The sequence below is a fragment of the Microplitis mediator genome, chromosome 10 (assembly GCF_029852145.1).
Source record: "Microplitis mediator isolate UGA2020A chromosome 10, iyMicMedi2.1, whole genome shotgun sequence".
NCBI classification, from domain to species: domain Eukaryota; kingdom Metazoa; phylum Arthropoda; class Insecta; order Hymenoptera; family Braconidae; genus Microplitis; species Microplitis mediator.
The window spans coordinates 6,587,162-6,601,410 of record NC_079978.1 but is presented as its reverse complement, the minus strand read 5'-3'; the positions used below and the strand labels follow the sequence as shown (position 1 = coordinate 6,601,410).

At 33.8% G+C, this 14,249-nt stretch overlaps 5 protein-coding genes across 6 annotated transcripts; 2 read left to right on the top strand and 3 right to left on the bottom strand.

Moving 5' to 3' along the window:
• Positions 1 to 1,438: 1,438 nt before the first annotated feature.
• Positions 1,439 to 4,097, bottom strand: LOC130676408 (UDP-glucose 6-dehydrogenase-like). 2 transcript variants are annotated; one of them, XM_057482590.1, is made up of 6 exons: positions 3,899 to 4,097; positions 3,506 to 3,819; positions 2,922 to 3,390; positions 2,192 to 2,836; positions 1,952 to 2,095; positions 1,439 to 1,885 (listed from the first exon to the last, which is right to left on the bottom strand). In XM_057482590.1, the coding sequence occupies exons 3-6, from the start codon at positions 3,381 to 3,383 to the stop codon at positions 1,709 to 1,711; spliced, it is 1,428 nt and encodes a 475-aa protein (XP_057338573.1). In that variant the 5' UTR covers positions 3,384 to 3,390; positions 3,506 to 3,819; positions 3,899 to 4,097; the 3' UTR covers positions 1,439 to 1,708. The 2 variants fall into 2 exon arrangements, with proteins under 2 accessions (XP_057338573.1, XP_057338572.1); XM_057482589.1 differs by having other exon boundaries at positions 3,506 to 4,097.
• A 406-nt stretch (positions 4,098 to 4,503) lies between these two features.
• Positions 4,504 to 5,851, top strand: LOC130676415 (diphthine methyl ester synthase). Its single transcript, XM_057482599.1, has 3 exons — positions 4,504 to 4,724; positions 4,835 to 5,339; positions 5,422 to 5,851. The coding sequence occupies exons 1-3, from the start codon at positions 4,590 to 4,592 to the stop codon at positions 5,646 to 5,648; spliced, it is 867 nt and encodes a 288-aa protein (XP_057338582.1). The 5' UTR covers positions 4,504 to 4,589; the 3' UTR covers positions 5,649 to 5,851.
• A 252-nt stretch (positions 5,852 to 6,103) lies between these two features.
• LOC130676402 (putative leucine-rich repeat-containing protein DDB_G0290503) lies at positions 6,104 to 12,681 on the top strand. Its single transcript, XM_057482559.1, has 3 exons — positions 6,104 to 8,927; positions 9,125 to 9,225; positions 9,292 to 12,681. The coding sequence occupies exons 1-3, from the start codon at positions 6,278 to 6,280 to the stop codon at positions 10,480 to 10,482; spliced, it is 3,942 nt and encodes a 1,313-aa protein (XP_057338542.1). The 5' UTR covers positions 6,104 to 6,277; the 3' UTR covers positions 10,483 to 12,681.
• On the bottom strand, positions 10,555 to 12,304 carry LOC130676420 (neuroparsin-A-like). Its single transcript, XM_057482605.1, has 4 exons — positions 12,168 to 12,304; positions 11,916 to 12,089; positions 11,698 to 11,842; positions 10,555 to 11,038 (listed from the first exon to the last, which is right to left on the bottom strand). Exons 2-4 carry the CDS (start codon positions 11,975 to 11,977, stop codon positions 10,829 to 10,831), a joined length of 417 nt encoding a protein of 138 aa, XP_057338588.1. The 5' UTR covers positions 11,978 to 12,089; positions 12,168 to 12,304; the 3' UTR covers positions 10,555 to 10,828.
• LOC130676418 (39S ribosomal protein L40, mitochondrial) lies at positions 12,381 to 14,190 on the bottom strand. The gene is made up of 5 exons (XM_057482602.1): positions 14,076 to 14,190; positions 13,912 to 13,989; positions 13,746 to 13,841; positions 13,499 to 13,669; positions 12,381 to 13,033 (listed from the first exon to the last, which is right to left on the bottom strand). The coding sequence occupies exons 2-5, from the start codon at positions 13,944 to 13,946 to the stop codon at positions 12,715 to 12,717; spliced, it is 621 nt and encodes a 206-aa protein (XP_057338585.1). The 5' UTR covers positions 13,947 to 13,989; positions 14,076 to 14,190; the 3' UTR covers positions 12,381 to 12,714.
• Positions 14,191 to 14,249: the final 59 nt, after the last annotated feature.

Sequence of the window (14,249 nt, the reverse complement as noted above, 5' to 3'; positions counted from 1 at the left end):
TATGGTGTGTGATCTTTTTTTTGTCCGACGATATCTTTGGAACGAATCAACCGATTTGAACGTACTTGGTGGTAATCGAAAGAGCTCACCAAAACTTAGAATTGATTAGATTTTGGGGTAGATCGGTCATGTAGTTTACAAGTTATACGAAGAATAAAAATTAAAAAATTTTTTTGTTTTTGGTTTTTTGCATATAACTCATAAACCATTTGCCCGATTTACTTCAAAATATAATTAGTTCTAACTCTCGGTGGGCCCTTTCGATTGCCACCAAGAACGTTCAAATCGATCGATTCGTTCCAAAGATATCGTCGGGCAAAAATTATAATTTTTCAGTGAAGGTATGTTTTACCGGTCTAACAAATTTTTGAGCTCGAAGAACTTAAAAATTTACAAGTAATAATGTTTCCGAGCTCCACGAGCTCGAAAACAGCGGAAAGTTTTGGGGCTGGCCCGCAGGGTCAGGAGGTTTTCAGATTTTTTTTCGACAAGATTGTCCACTCGACAATTTGCCGCATATCGGATACTTAGCATCGAACAAATGTCTTTTGGACAATGGCTCTGCCCCCCTTGGAATGCACCCTTATTAATTATTCTTATTACTTGCACGGTAAATTCAAATATTTGAAAAATTAGTTATTAGAAATTGGAAAAAATCTAAAAATCGTACGTCAAAATACAATGGCGGCAGAATATGATAGAAAAATATTTAAAAAATTAAAAAAAAAAAAACACTCAAGTGTTTAAACAAACCTTGATGGGGAAATAATATGCAGAAGGGTGTCCTAATACACTTAGAGATTTAATTTAAATTGCTCCAAGTGCATTGCAGCTAAAAAAACGTCACTTAACTGCTATTTCCCACCAGACGATGCCAGATGATTTTGCTCAGGAACTTGGAAGTCATCAGCATCAGCAATTCGCAACATTACACTAGCACTGAACACTCAACACTTACCAACACCACAGACACTTTGCACAATTTAAATTTCACAAACACTCCACATTTTAATTAAACAATTACTATGAACAATAAATTTTATGGATAATTCCGCGAATTAACTGCGATACTGTGTTTCAATTTAAACGTAAAGAAGGATCTGGGCTACTACTGTCATTATCGATGATACTGACTGCCGCTATTGGACCGCCAGTTGATACAAACCAATCGACTTTGCGATTCATTCTCCCACCCCCACTTTAGCTAAAATTTGGTAAATTCCTGGGCCACAGAGTGGCGCGCTCTAGGCGGCCATTTTAAAAATACGTTTCCCGCGAAGAGAATTTTATAAAATAAAGTGAGAAATTTAATTTAATTATGAAAATTCGTTTAGTTAAAAGAAAAAAAATGTTTTATATTTCGAATTTTGGCGCCAGTGATTCCGGTGGTAATATGAGACGCCGCTCTAATGAAATTTAAATAAAAAAAATATGTGAATTAAAAATAAAATATTTGATTGTTTATTTAATACCAATTAATAAATTTATATTATAAAAATATTACAAATGTTTAATAACAATAATAGTGATTAGTTGATTAAAGACTAACATACTGATAAAAATAACAAAAATATACATCAAAATTCAAATACTGCTGCAAAATTGCATTAAATATTGCTTTTTAATGACTTGCGTCATCAGTAGTTTACCAATGAATACTGCATTTAAATGCGATTAATACTTGAAATTATTATTAGTTATAAAAAATTTACATCTGTGTGGGGCTGCCCCAAGTCCTGGAAATGGCGATTCGCGACACACGTTTACCAATCGTTTGGACATTGAAACCAATCTTTTGTAATTTTTCATGGTCTAGAATTTTACGACCATCGAATATGTACGCCGGTTTGGTCATTTCTGCATAGATACGTTCGAAATCCAGTTCCTGGAAATAAATGAATGTTAGACAATAGAAGAATACGTTTTTGTACACTTGATGAGGTGTACTTACAATAAATTCATCCCACTCTGTACATACGACAATGGCATGAGTGTTCTTGGTAGCACTGTACGTATTGTCAAAAATATTAACGCGATTTTTAACGTCATCGATATCTAGAGCTGATAAATTATCAATTATTTGAGTTTCTTCTACCTGTGGAACCATAAAAACAAAATTTATTAAGATATATCTTTTATATTCTAAAGTTGTTGGAATTTTTAATAATTATAAATAAAGTAAATAAAATACCTTGGGATCGTAAATGTGAAGAACGGCTCCTTCATCAAGTAGATTCTTGGCCACAGCGATAGCAGGACTTTCTCTGGTGTCTCCAGTATTTTTTTTAAATGCGAATCCCAGCATCGCGATATGTTTATCTGTGACAGTATTGAAAAGACTCTCAATGATCTTGTTCGAGAATCTAGACTTCTGGTACTCATTCATATCAATCACTTGTTGCCAATAAGCAGCGACTTCTGGTAAATTGAGACACTCGCATATGTATACAAGATTGAGTAGATCTTTTTGGAAGCAAGAGCCACCGAAACCCACTGAGGCTTGAAGGAATTTTGAACCAATTCGCGAGTCCAAACCAACGGCTCTTGCGACTTCAGATACATCAGCTCCAGTAGCTTCACATACTGCCGACAGCGAATTGATACTGGATATTCGCTGAGCCAAAAATGCATTAGCCGCTAGCTTAGACAGTTCGGAACTCCACGTGTTGGTGGTAAAGATTTTTTCACGTGGAATCCAGTGCTCGTACATATTACAGAGCTTTTCGATAGCTTCGCGTCCCTTCGGAGAATCTTCACCTCCAATTAAAACACGATCTGGATTCACTAAATTATCAATTGCTGTTCCTTCAGCTAAAAACTCAGGATTTGAAAGAATCTACAACGACAACAAACAAATTAATGATAAGTTTAACAATTATTATTTTTATTAACAATAAACTAAACAAAACAATAAGCAATACCTGATAAGAAACCCCTGGTTTATGATTAGCTCGTAAAATATTCATGATACTTTCAGCAGCTCTAACAGGCACCGTGCTCTTTTCAACGACAATTTTATCATCAGTTGCCACCTCAGCAATCATTCTCGCTGTGTTTTCAACGTACTTTAAATCAGCGGCACGGCCTTTACCATTCCCAAATGTCTTGGTCGGTGTATTTACAGAAATAAAAATTAAATCAGCCTCCTGTATCGCAGCTTCAATGTCCGTAGAGAAGAATAAATTCTTTCCTCGGCATTTCTTGACCACTTCATCCAAACCCGGCTCATAAATCGGCAGTTTCTCCGAGTTCCACTGAGCTATCTTCTCATTACTCTTATCAACAACCGTCACACGGATATCCGGACACTTCAGTGCTATTACACTACATGTTGGACCACCTACATACCCAGCACCAATGCCACAAATTTTGTTGATTGTCATTCTAAGTCTGAAACATCAAATCGATTATTAAATACCTCCAATTAAAACATTTAGAATTAAAATCATTAAAAAAAAATTAACATTTAAATAAAATATAATTATTTAAATAATTATGTACTTACTCAGGTCAGATCCAACGTCGTTTTTAAAATTTTTAATTATAAATTCAATGATCAGCCCAGTTAGCTGATAAATTCGAGAATGTCTCCAACTGACAGTACCCGATAATTTATAACAATGAATGCGCCAACTAATTGTTTGATATGATTTCAAAGTCTGGCGTTTCAGAAATAATATTCTTCGAATTACAGTTTAATATAACTTGTATTTTATCACAGATACCTCATAAATTTAAGCTCTTTATAAATAAACACTAGCGCATATTAATTACAATCAAGTTCCGCTCGTAATCCAATAAGAAATTTTCTTGATCCGACTAGTTGGAGTAAAGTTCAAGTTTAAAATTAATTTAAAAAAATTATATATAAATAATTTGAGATGAATTATTTACGAACACGATTAGTTATTAATTTATTACTGCAAAAGCACGATTACAAATTTATTGATTCATAAATAATTGCAATTAATGGACACGTGTTTTAACCCGTCAGCACTCCCGTGGTTTTTAGTGTCTCACTTGCGCGACAGCGATATCCTATAAGTTGAATAGTGTCCTGTGAGCAAAATGCTCATAACGGGAGTGCTGACGGGTTAAAAAGAAAGAGACTAACCAGGGGCCAGTTCACTCAATGCAAGACAATAAAAATGATAGTTGATATTAATAGTTCATACTACAACATACAGAAGTTGCACGTTGAAAACAGCAGCACACAGTAGCGCCAACTTGGCGCGAAATTTCAAAATTGAAATTTAATAATTTTATTAAAATTTATTTGTGTCAATAATTATATTGATTAGACTAAAAAGTATACTCGAAATTTTTTATTTTCATCAATAATTCATTAATTACTCTCATTACTTGCGCGGTAAATTTAGATATTCGAAAAATAAATTATTAGAAATGGGAGAAAAATTAAAAGTCGTAAATCAAAATAAAGTGGCGGGAGAATATGACAGAAATATTTTAAATATTTGCACGGTTTGCTGCTGCGCTGCAGCTGCTCGCATCACAAGTGCACTAGGTTATGTTCATGTATCACATGCTTTAAACGTCACATGTGTTTATCATTATAAAAAAACAATAAAATGTTGTACCTAATTGGTCTTGGTCTTGGTGACGCTACCGATGTCACCGTAAAAGGTCTTGAAATAATAAAAAAATGTGATGACATTTATTTAGAAGCCTACACTTCTATTTTATCTGTAGGCCAGGATGTCTTGGTAAGCAAAATCTTCCTCTACTGTCAGTACATGGTGTGACAGCACAACAATTATTCTTATAAACTGTATGATGATGATATAAAATAACGATCATCAAATTTTACATACAGGAAAAATTCTACGGCCGATCCATTAGGATCGCGGACCGCGAACTCGTCGAGAGCGACGAGAGCATGAAAGAAATAATAAACACAGCAGCAACAAAAGATGTTGCTTTCCTGGTGATTGGAGACCCCCTGGGAGCTACCACGCACACGGATTTAGTTCTTCGTGCTCGAGATCAAGGTGTCCAGGTGAAAGTAGTCCACAACGCGTCTATTCTAAATGCAGTTGGATGTTGCGGCCTTCAGCTGTACTCTTACGGCGAAGTTGTCTCCATTCCCTACTGGACAGACACTTGGCAACCCGACAGCTTTCATGACAAACTCCTCGGGAACCTTCAAAGAGACCTTCATACCCTCTGTCTCCTGGACATCAAAGTAAAGGAGCCGACACTTGACAGTTTAATGAAGAAGAAACGAGAGTATATGCCTCCAAGATTCATGACCGTCGCCGAAGCCGCAACACAATTAATTTCCATAATAGAAAATCGCAGAAACTCAAACCAAGAGCTTGGTAATTTTTCTGTTGATTATCCGTAATTACTTTACATAAATTTATATTGATATTAATTGCTTATATATTTTTTTGTTTTCAGTTTTGACAGAAGACAGTTTGGCTGTTGGCTTGGCACGAGTTGGATCCGATGATCAGCGAATAATTGCGTGTACACTGAAAGAAATGTCTTCAGTAGATCTTGGACCTCCTCTCCACTCACTCGTAATTCCTGCGAAAAATTTGCATCCACTAGAAATCGATTTTCTTAAACAATTTGCCTCAAGTGAAATTAAACTCAGTAATTCTGTTGAACAGAAAAGTTCGTGAGTATAAATAACCGGCATAGAGTAGAAGTATCAATTGTGGCAACTATTCTATTTTTGGACATTTAATATTTTATTTTAATTAATGAAAAAGTATAAAATAAAATTTCCATTTTAATAGTGGGAACGAAAACTGGCCATAAGTGGTACCTCTACCCGACATGTTTATATATTTATATTCAAATTTATGAATACTTGAATAAATTTTTAAAAAAATCTATACGACATTTAAATATTTTAATTATTATGTAGAGCAAATTTACGTCAATCGATTTTTTTTTTTTTATTATTGATGATTACATGAATATTTGATAGAATATTTCAAATGTCAACGTATATTTTTATCCAAATATATATGAGCGAGGTATCAATGTAATGCACGTCGTTTTAGTACGTGGGTATGAATCGTATAAATATAGTAGTGGTCTGTTCCAAACGACGGTGACCATGGAGTCCGTGAACGCGAAACAAATCGATCCATAATGTCGTGCCTCCCTTATCGATTGCGCCCCCGGTTAAAAACATATTTCACCTAGTCGCACAACATTAAACCCCTTCGTGTTGTAAACATCAGCGTTTCTCCTCCTGGTTTATATTTAAATAAAATAAATATAATACTTTAGTGCAGTAAAAATGGCCACGCTCAGTGAGAATATTTTTTTTAATAGTAAAATCGGGGTAAATAATCGCGGTAATTATCTGATAACTCCAAAAATTCCGGAGGGTTTGGCTGCTGCTGTAGAAAGTTTAACTCGCGAAGTGATACGTCATCATCCTACTGATATTTATGTGTTTGCTGCCGAGCATTTTTCAAATTTACTTCAGCTTCGTGATAAAAACTACCCATCCAAGATCAATAGACATCACTCCCAACCGGTTCTATACGATTCGTCTTCTTCAGTTTCTTCAACTAATGGCCACGTAACACGTGAATCTCCATCTGATTGGCAGCCGTATTATTATGATGATTATCAGTATCACCATCAGCAGAAAACAGCTGAAAAAATTTACAAAAAGTCGAATTATTATTCGCAGAAACACGATTATGATAAAAATCATGACTTCCCAATGGTGATTAATCAGCATCATCATCATCACCATCACCACCAACGAAGGAAAGTTTCCCGGGATATTAAGACACAGTCACCAAGTGTTATTAGCAATGATGAAATGCTTGCCAAGGATATTAAAACAAAGCTGAAGAAAAATAGAATCAGCAGCCGGGAGAGAAGCGAGTCATCAAAAAGTAACAGAGCAATAACGACATCAACGACAAATCTGAGTATGAATAAAGTCAAAGATTATGTAGTTAATAAATTTTCCCACTCATCAAGTCTAGATGAGACGGCACAGTCACCGTTAAATTACGTCACTAAAGTGCAGGATGTTATCGACGCAACGGAACCGATTATAAATGAAAAATTTAAAGTACTCAGAGAAAGCAAATCGTTGTCACGACAATCGACGCATAGTCAGACCGTGGATTTACCTGATGGTAATTTTGTTAACAATTCAAATAAAAATATACTCGAAGCGCGATTGAATGAAACGCACAAAATTCTTAAAGACATTTCTTCTTGCTTTCCTCCGAGAGCAAATAGAAGCAACAAACACCGACCGCATTCCGCTGATTTTATTGCCAACGTGGCACGTCGTCGTCGTAATTATAATGATGAGACGACAACTGATGAATTAGAGGCGATGCTAAACGAGACTCATAATCTTCTGGTAGGAATTTCCTCGAACTTGTTGAAAGAAAATAATAATAGGAAGTCGAGAAATGATGATGATGGTAATTCTGCATCAGTGTCACATCTGCCGTCAGTGCAATCAATTAATTTAATAAATAATAATAATAATAATGTAAAAACTAATGATAGCAAGAGTGATTGCGTAAATTTTGCACTTCCACCAGTAATCACAAGCAGTAGCAGTAGCTCATCAATAGGTAACGCTGATGATCAACTTCCTAAGATTGAAAAAGTTAAAGAAGATTTAACACTTCCTGTTTTAATACCTACTGTTATTGATAATAGTAATAGTTATAATGTTTTAGAAGATAATATAGAGATGGTAAATGATAATTTGACGAAAGAAGTTCATGATAATGATGAAGAACTTCATGATCCAGTTGGAGAAATTCATGATATTGGTGAAGAAGTTCATGATATTGATGAAGAAGTTCATGATCCAGTTGAAGAAGTTCATGATCCAGTTGAAGCAGTTCATGATCTAGTTAAAGAATCTGAAGATTGTTTTGTTTTAACTGAAGACAATGATGATATACCTGAAATTCCAAGTACTGTTACAACTGTTATTATTGCTGATAGAAATGAATCTGAATCTGATGATAACAAACCACAGGATGGAAATGATCCTCTCTTGGATTCATTTGGTGAAGTTGTTGTGGTACAGCAAATACCGCCAACTATTTCGGCAGAAGAAATTCCAGATCCTCATGATTTTATGACGAAGAATAAAATAATAACACTGAGACAAGATTTGCAGTGTATTAGTGAAGAAGATATCATCGAAGAGTCACGGAGCAGTCGCACTGAACCTGGAGATCAGGTAAATGCTATAGAGAGTGATAGAGAAGAATTAAAAATTACTGATTGTCATAAAGAAGATGACGTTACTTCAGCTAAAGAGACAAGCGTCGAAACAGACGCAGTGACACCAGTAGTTGGCTCGCCGAAGAGTTTAGCTGACGAGAAAGGAGAAACTGAACAGAGCAGCGGTGACGCTGGGGATGTCAATGAATCGATTACTGATTTAGCTGAGTCTTCATCAAATGAAGCCAAAGAAACTACGGTTACAGATAATTGTACAACCGAACCCTTGGTTTTAAGTTTGTCACTGGACGAACCCGTGAGACCGTTCGTGCCGGAACTCAATCTTGATTCTCTCCAAGACATCACTGTGTCTTCTTTTAAGTTGACTCCAACGGACGATGAGTCCGAGCAGCCTGATGATGATGACAATGAAATTTCTAATACTTTGATCGAGAGTGGCGACCTAGTGACTACTGGGACTATCGAAAATTATAGCGACAAAATAGAAGAAATAGCAGACAAGAGTGATAAAGATGACGAGGGAATTGAGGGAATGGTATCAGAGTTTGAAAAAAATTCAGATAAATCTGAAAATGAGAATGAAGCCGAGTCTGCTGCTGATGCTGTTATTCTTGATGAAAATTCAACAATTGAAGACAATCAAGAGTCTATAAATAAAAGTGTTGATATGGTTAAATTTAACCGGGCCCTGATTGTTATTCAAACTGGTAATTATTTAAAAAATTTTAAATTAAGTTGACAGTTCACAGGAATATCTTGGATCCAGGATCAAAATGTAAAGAATTAACATGGAAGGATCCAACATATTCCTGGGAACCTTCAACTAAATTTATTAATTACTGGGTTGGAACCATAAACAAGACGTTAAAAATTTATAAAATATTTATTGGTTATATTTCTAAAGCTATTCGAGGATTTCTTGCACGTCGTCATCGTCGTCGTTTACAAAAACTTCACGAAGATAATTTAATATCTAGTATATTGCTAGCTGATGATAACACGATGTTAAGTATTTAAGTAAATAATTAACATTAATATGTTGGGTTGTAATTAATTAATTTTACTTTGCAGACTGATGAAGAAGACGTCAGACAACCCTTAGTAATTGTTGAGATAGACCCAGCTGATGAAAGTGCACCAGAGTCGCAGGATAAAATTGACAATGAAACAGTCCAGAGTGATTCTCTTCCACCGCGTGATCTAAGAAAGCGTCTCCATCGTGAGAACGCGATGCAAAAAACCACGACACTGTCTATGGAAAATACGGGTGTCAGTGGTGAGGTTGACCAGGACTTTGGACTACAGCACACTGGAGAATTTCATGACTGTATTGTTCTTCCTGCGTTTGACACGATGGTGAACAGCAACACGTTCTACCGTCGTCACCCTCGGTACGGCAAAAAAAATAGTGAAGATAAAAAGGAGGATGATGATGAGCAAGATGATGGTGAAGATGAAAATGACTCTTCGGATGACAATCAGGTTCTTAAAAACTGGACCCAAGATGGACATATGACTATTGCTGACCGCAATGAACGCATTGGTGATAAATTTAGTGGTAAAAGTGTCATTATACTGAGCAATAATACTGACGATGTTTCTCCAACAATTGGATTTCCTCTTTTTGACTTTGGATTAAACCCGCTTACGCAATCACACACACCAGGAATTTATAATTATAATTATGTTGATAATGATACCGCTACTATTCGTAAAATTACTTCATCCCCCGTAAGTAATGATAATGATTCATTGACAACTGAGGAAGGAGTCATAATAACTGAAGAAATAAGTGAACCTGAGCTGGATGGCAAAGTTCAAGTTAATGGCGAAGATGAAATAAAATGTAATGGAGTAAATTTAATTAGTGATGACGATGATGAGCCAGAAAAAATTGCGGAAAATGATGATAAAATAATAGAAGAACACACAACAAAGCCATTGAAATTATTCAATGGTTCAGCTACTCCGCAGAATGAAGAGAAAGTAATAAAATGTGATCTAGGAAACCTGTCGAGTTTCTTTGACCAGCAGCCTATTTTTAATTTACCCGCTTCTATTACCGCAAACGCACCACTGTCGTCACCAGTAAGCATTAAATTGCTGGAAAATAATTTACTTAATGTTGTTTTTGGGAATGGGAGCTCGATTCCTATCACAATAGTGCAAAATATTCCAACAAAGTCAGAGTCTTTGCTTTACACCAGCGGTAATTGTCACCAGCGTCTTGATGAGGGTGAAGAAAAATTAAAAAAAAATTAATGTTAATTTTCTTGATGTATATTTAGCGAAAATGAAATTTAATTACATTTAATTACACTTAAAATAATAAGTACACTTGCAGTGATTGTAGTTTACTAGAGTTTCGAGTCACTTAAGTAGAAATAATTTCTAGTCGAGTGCTGATTTAAAATAATTTTTAATAAAATAATAAGTGACAGAGCGAGTATATTTATGTACGGTTCACTGATAAATGCATACATTTATTTATTTATATATATATCTATACACATAATTATAAAACATCTGAGCTAGAGTCAAATACTGGGAGCGGCGTATGTAGCGGCAATGTTTCTTTCAATACGAGTCAAATAAATAATTAAATAATTTAACCATAGAAAATGTGGTTGTTATTAAAATCCAAGTACCGTGGGTCGTTGGTGTTGTCATTGATTCCTGGTGGTAAGCAGGGATGATCGAAGTGAGTACTTGAACACTCGAGAGTATCAGTGCTACATCCGATGCATCTTTCGCACAAGCAAATCATCCCGTCTCCGCATGCTCCATTACCGTGTCCACCACAACGTTCATCTGGTCCCTATATAATTTTAAAAATTGTTTTTATTTTTATTTTTAAACTAAATTACGTTACTAATTCCAAAAGGAGGTACATTTTTATCCTTTTTTTTTGGCTTTGGAGAGCTTCCTAAGTGCGAATAACAAAAAAAAGAAATAACGAGTGATCCAAAAATGAAATAAACCAAAAAGAAAATGAGCCAAAAAAATAAATAAACATAAACGGTCATACGGTTTAATTATTGGGCTCAGTTTCCACTCTATTTTCCGTTTCCGCTAACATTGACTTCTTGAATGCATTTAGAGACCCACCGAAAAAATTTACTGACTTTGATTATAGTCATTAACAGACTTAAAAATTCTATTTCCGGGATCGTTTTGTATAAATGATTTATTGGAGTATGAAATTTCTGTCTATTTTCTCTTAAATTCTCATTCGGGATTAGAAAAAAATTTTCGAAAGCCTTAAGTTCGCATGAAAAATTGCATGCCCTTTTGGTTTTGAAAATATTTTTTTAAATTTTGAGCTTTAATATAAATCTCAAAAACGATCGGCAATGAAAAAAAAAATCATACGTCCTTTTGGCTCTAGGAAGCTCCCTAAAGCCAAAAGGGCGACCTTGCAAGTCCTTGTAATTAGTAACGCAAAATGTTTTGTATATAAAAAAAAAAAAAAATTACCTTTCTGCATTCCAATACTCCACATTGCTGTGAAACCGAAACTCCGTATTCGCACTTATCACACTCGCCAGCACAGCCACGTGGACACTCGATACGTCTTTCTGATTCACGTACACGGATTATTGATGCGGATGATAAAATGAATCTGAAATAAAATAAATTCCATTCTAGTAAAAATAATACAATAATTATTCATTAATAATTACAATCATACTTACGTAGACAAAATAATAACTAGTAATTTAAGTGAAACGTAATAAAATATCTGATGCTTGAACATTTTTAAAAATTAAAAGTCTATGGATTCTATTGTAAGCTATGTGAACCGTAGGACGATGAGCCAGCGAGTGATAAAAAAATTTCCTAGTCCCCGGGTTTTATACTCTCAGTACCTTCGGTTCAAATTAATATTTAATGAGTAGGTCCTAGGAAATTTGACGGTTGTCACTGAAGATAAATTTTTATTTCACCTGCTGTACGCTCTTCGCCGGCTTTAAATATATTATTCTTCCACATGAACTACTTTATTAATTACTATGGTAATGAGTGTCCTATGTCTGGTGTTATAATAAACTCACTATCTTCCGTGTACATAAATTTTTAATTAAATGTCTATAAAGATATTGACTGATGATGAGTATCCGTGATAATGGGATAGAATTAAAAATTTCAAAATCACAAAATAATTGTTAGGCAGTTTATTTTATAATATGAAACTAAATAGTGAATAAGTATTAATAGAAATTAAATTCAATACAAATATGGACTTATGTAAAAATGATAATCTTTAAATATAACTCAATAATATTTACCAAGCCTGTACGATTATCAACTAAATGAGTTGGTTATAAGTTATAATACTTAAGGTATCACACATTTATATAATTCTCTCAAGCCTTGGCATCGTTTTACTAAATCATACATATTTTTGACAGTTATGATGATGAAAATTTATTTATATATATATACATATACATACATATATATATAAATAAATAATTAAATAAATATATTTATTTATTCCCCTTCGTATTTTTTCGTTACGTCGAAGTAATCGCCATCTGGAGGTTGGTAATTAGGAATCGGAGGAGTAAACGTTGGTCCTTTGGCTTCGTAAGACATCAATGATAAATCTAACTCTAGTGCCGCATTATAGAGATCAACTGACTCGGCTTTTAGCTCCTCTAGAGCTTTCTTCTGTGATAAGATTATTGTATCAGTTGTTTCTAAATCTTCAACGTACTGATGATGTTTGTACCGACACCAGTCTTTGAACAGCAGAGCTCTCTCTTCGAGGATTTCAGGTGTCAGCTTTGGAGGCTCACGTGTTCTTTGTCTGAATAAATAATTAATAAAGTAAGTACCTGATTATTTTTTTTTTATAAGAGCAGCAGACAGTTTTCTTTTATTTTTGAATCCATGCGGAGTTTAAAATTTTTTCTGGGTATTTTTTGTAATAATTAGAGTAAATTACCCAGTCTCCAGCTCGTTTTAAAAATAGATTTATAAAATTTTTTTTTGTACTTTCTTATGCCATAAGAACATTAAATTTTTGTTTAAATTTTATCTTGATATTAAAATATCAGTAGTCAGCCACTGACTTCTTGTTCAGAAAATAATTCAATGGATTTAATAATGAATCCATCAAGTCGGTAATTAAATTTATCTGCCATCACATTTATTTCATTAATAAAATATATGAGGGCTGGCAATCGAATACTTTACCCTGAAGTTTGTTTATAAAAAAAAACTGTCGGCCATCTGCGATTTAAAGTATCGCGATTAATAAATTCACACTTACTTTTGTTCCTCAACTAATTTGAATGGAATCTCACATTCACCAATAGGTTTTAATTGTCTCGCATGTTTTTCCAATCGGCGAATTTGTTTTTCTATCTTTCTACGCTTACGTTCTTGTCTTTGTTTTATTATCGCAGGGTCTAATTTTTTCTTTTTTTTCAGCGGCTCACCACTTCATTAAAAAAAAACAATCAATTAATTAATTATAATTGCAATAATTAAATTATAATATTAAACTGAATACTTACAACAGAGCATCCGTTATTCTAAAACAACTTGGAGTAATATCAGTAAAAATATTTCTTGCTGCAGTACATTGTCTCAATACAGGGTTCAAAAATACTCTAAAAACAATTGATTAAATTTAAATAAATAAATAAAGTTAATTATCTCATTAATTAATTAAATAAATACCTAGATTGTTTAGCGAAAATATTTATAAAACTCATTATTACTAATTACGTTTATAAAATAAACTGGTAGTTAATTAACCTTCAAATAATTTGTTTACAAATTCAATTAATGCAAAGTCATCACATAAAAATTAAAGAAAACAAAATAATTAAAGGATAATTTACTTTATTAATGTCATCTGTCATGAATAATTAATCAATTTATTTATTTTTATTTACTATATTGTTTATAAAATTAAAAATATCACGTGTACATAAACTGTCTGCTGATAAAAATTACCGATAGACGGCAGTAAAATTTATTTGTTGCGCAACTGACAAAAAACCCGCGAATTTACA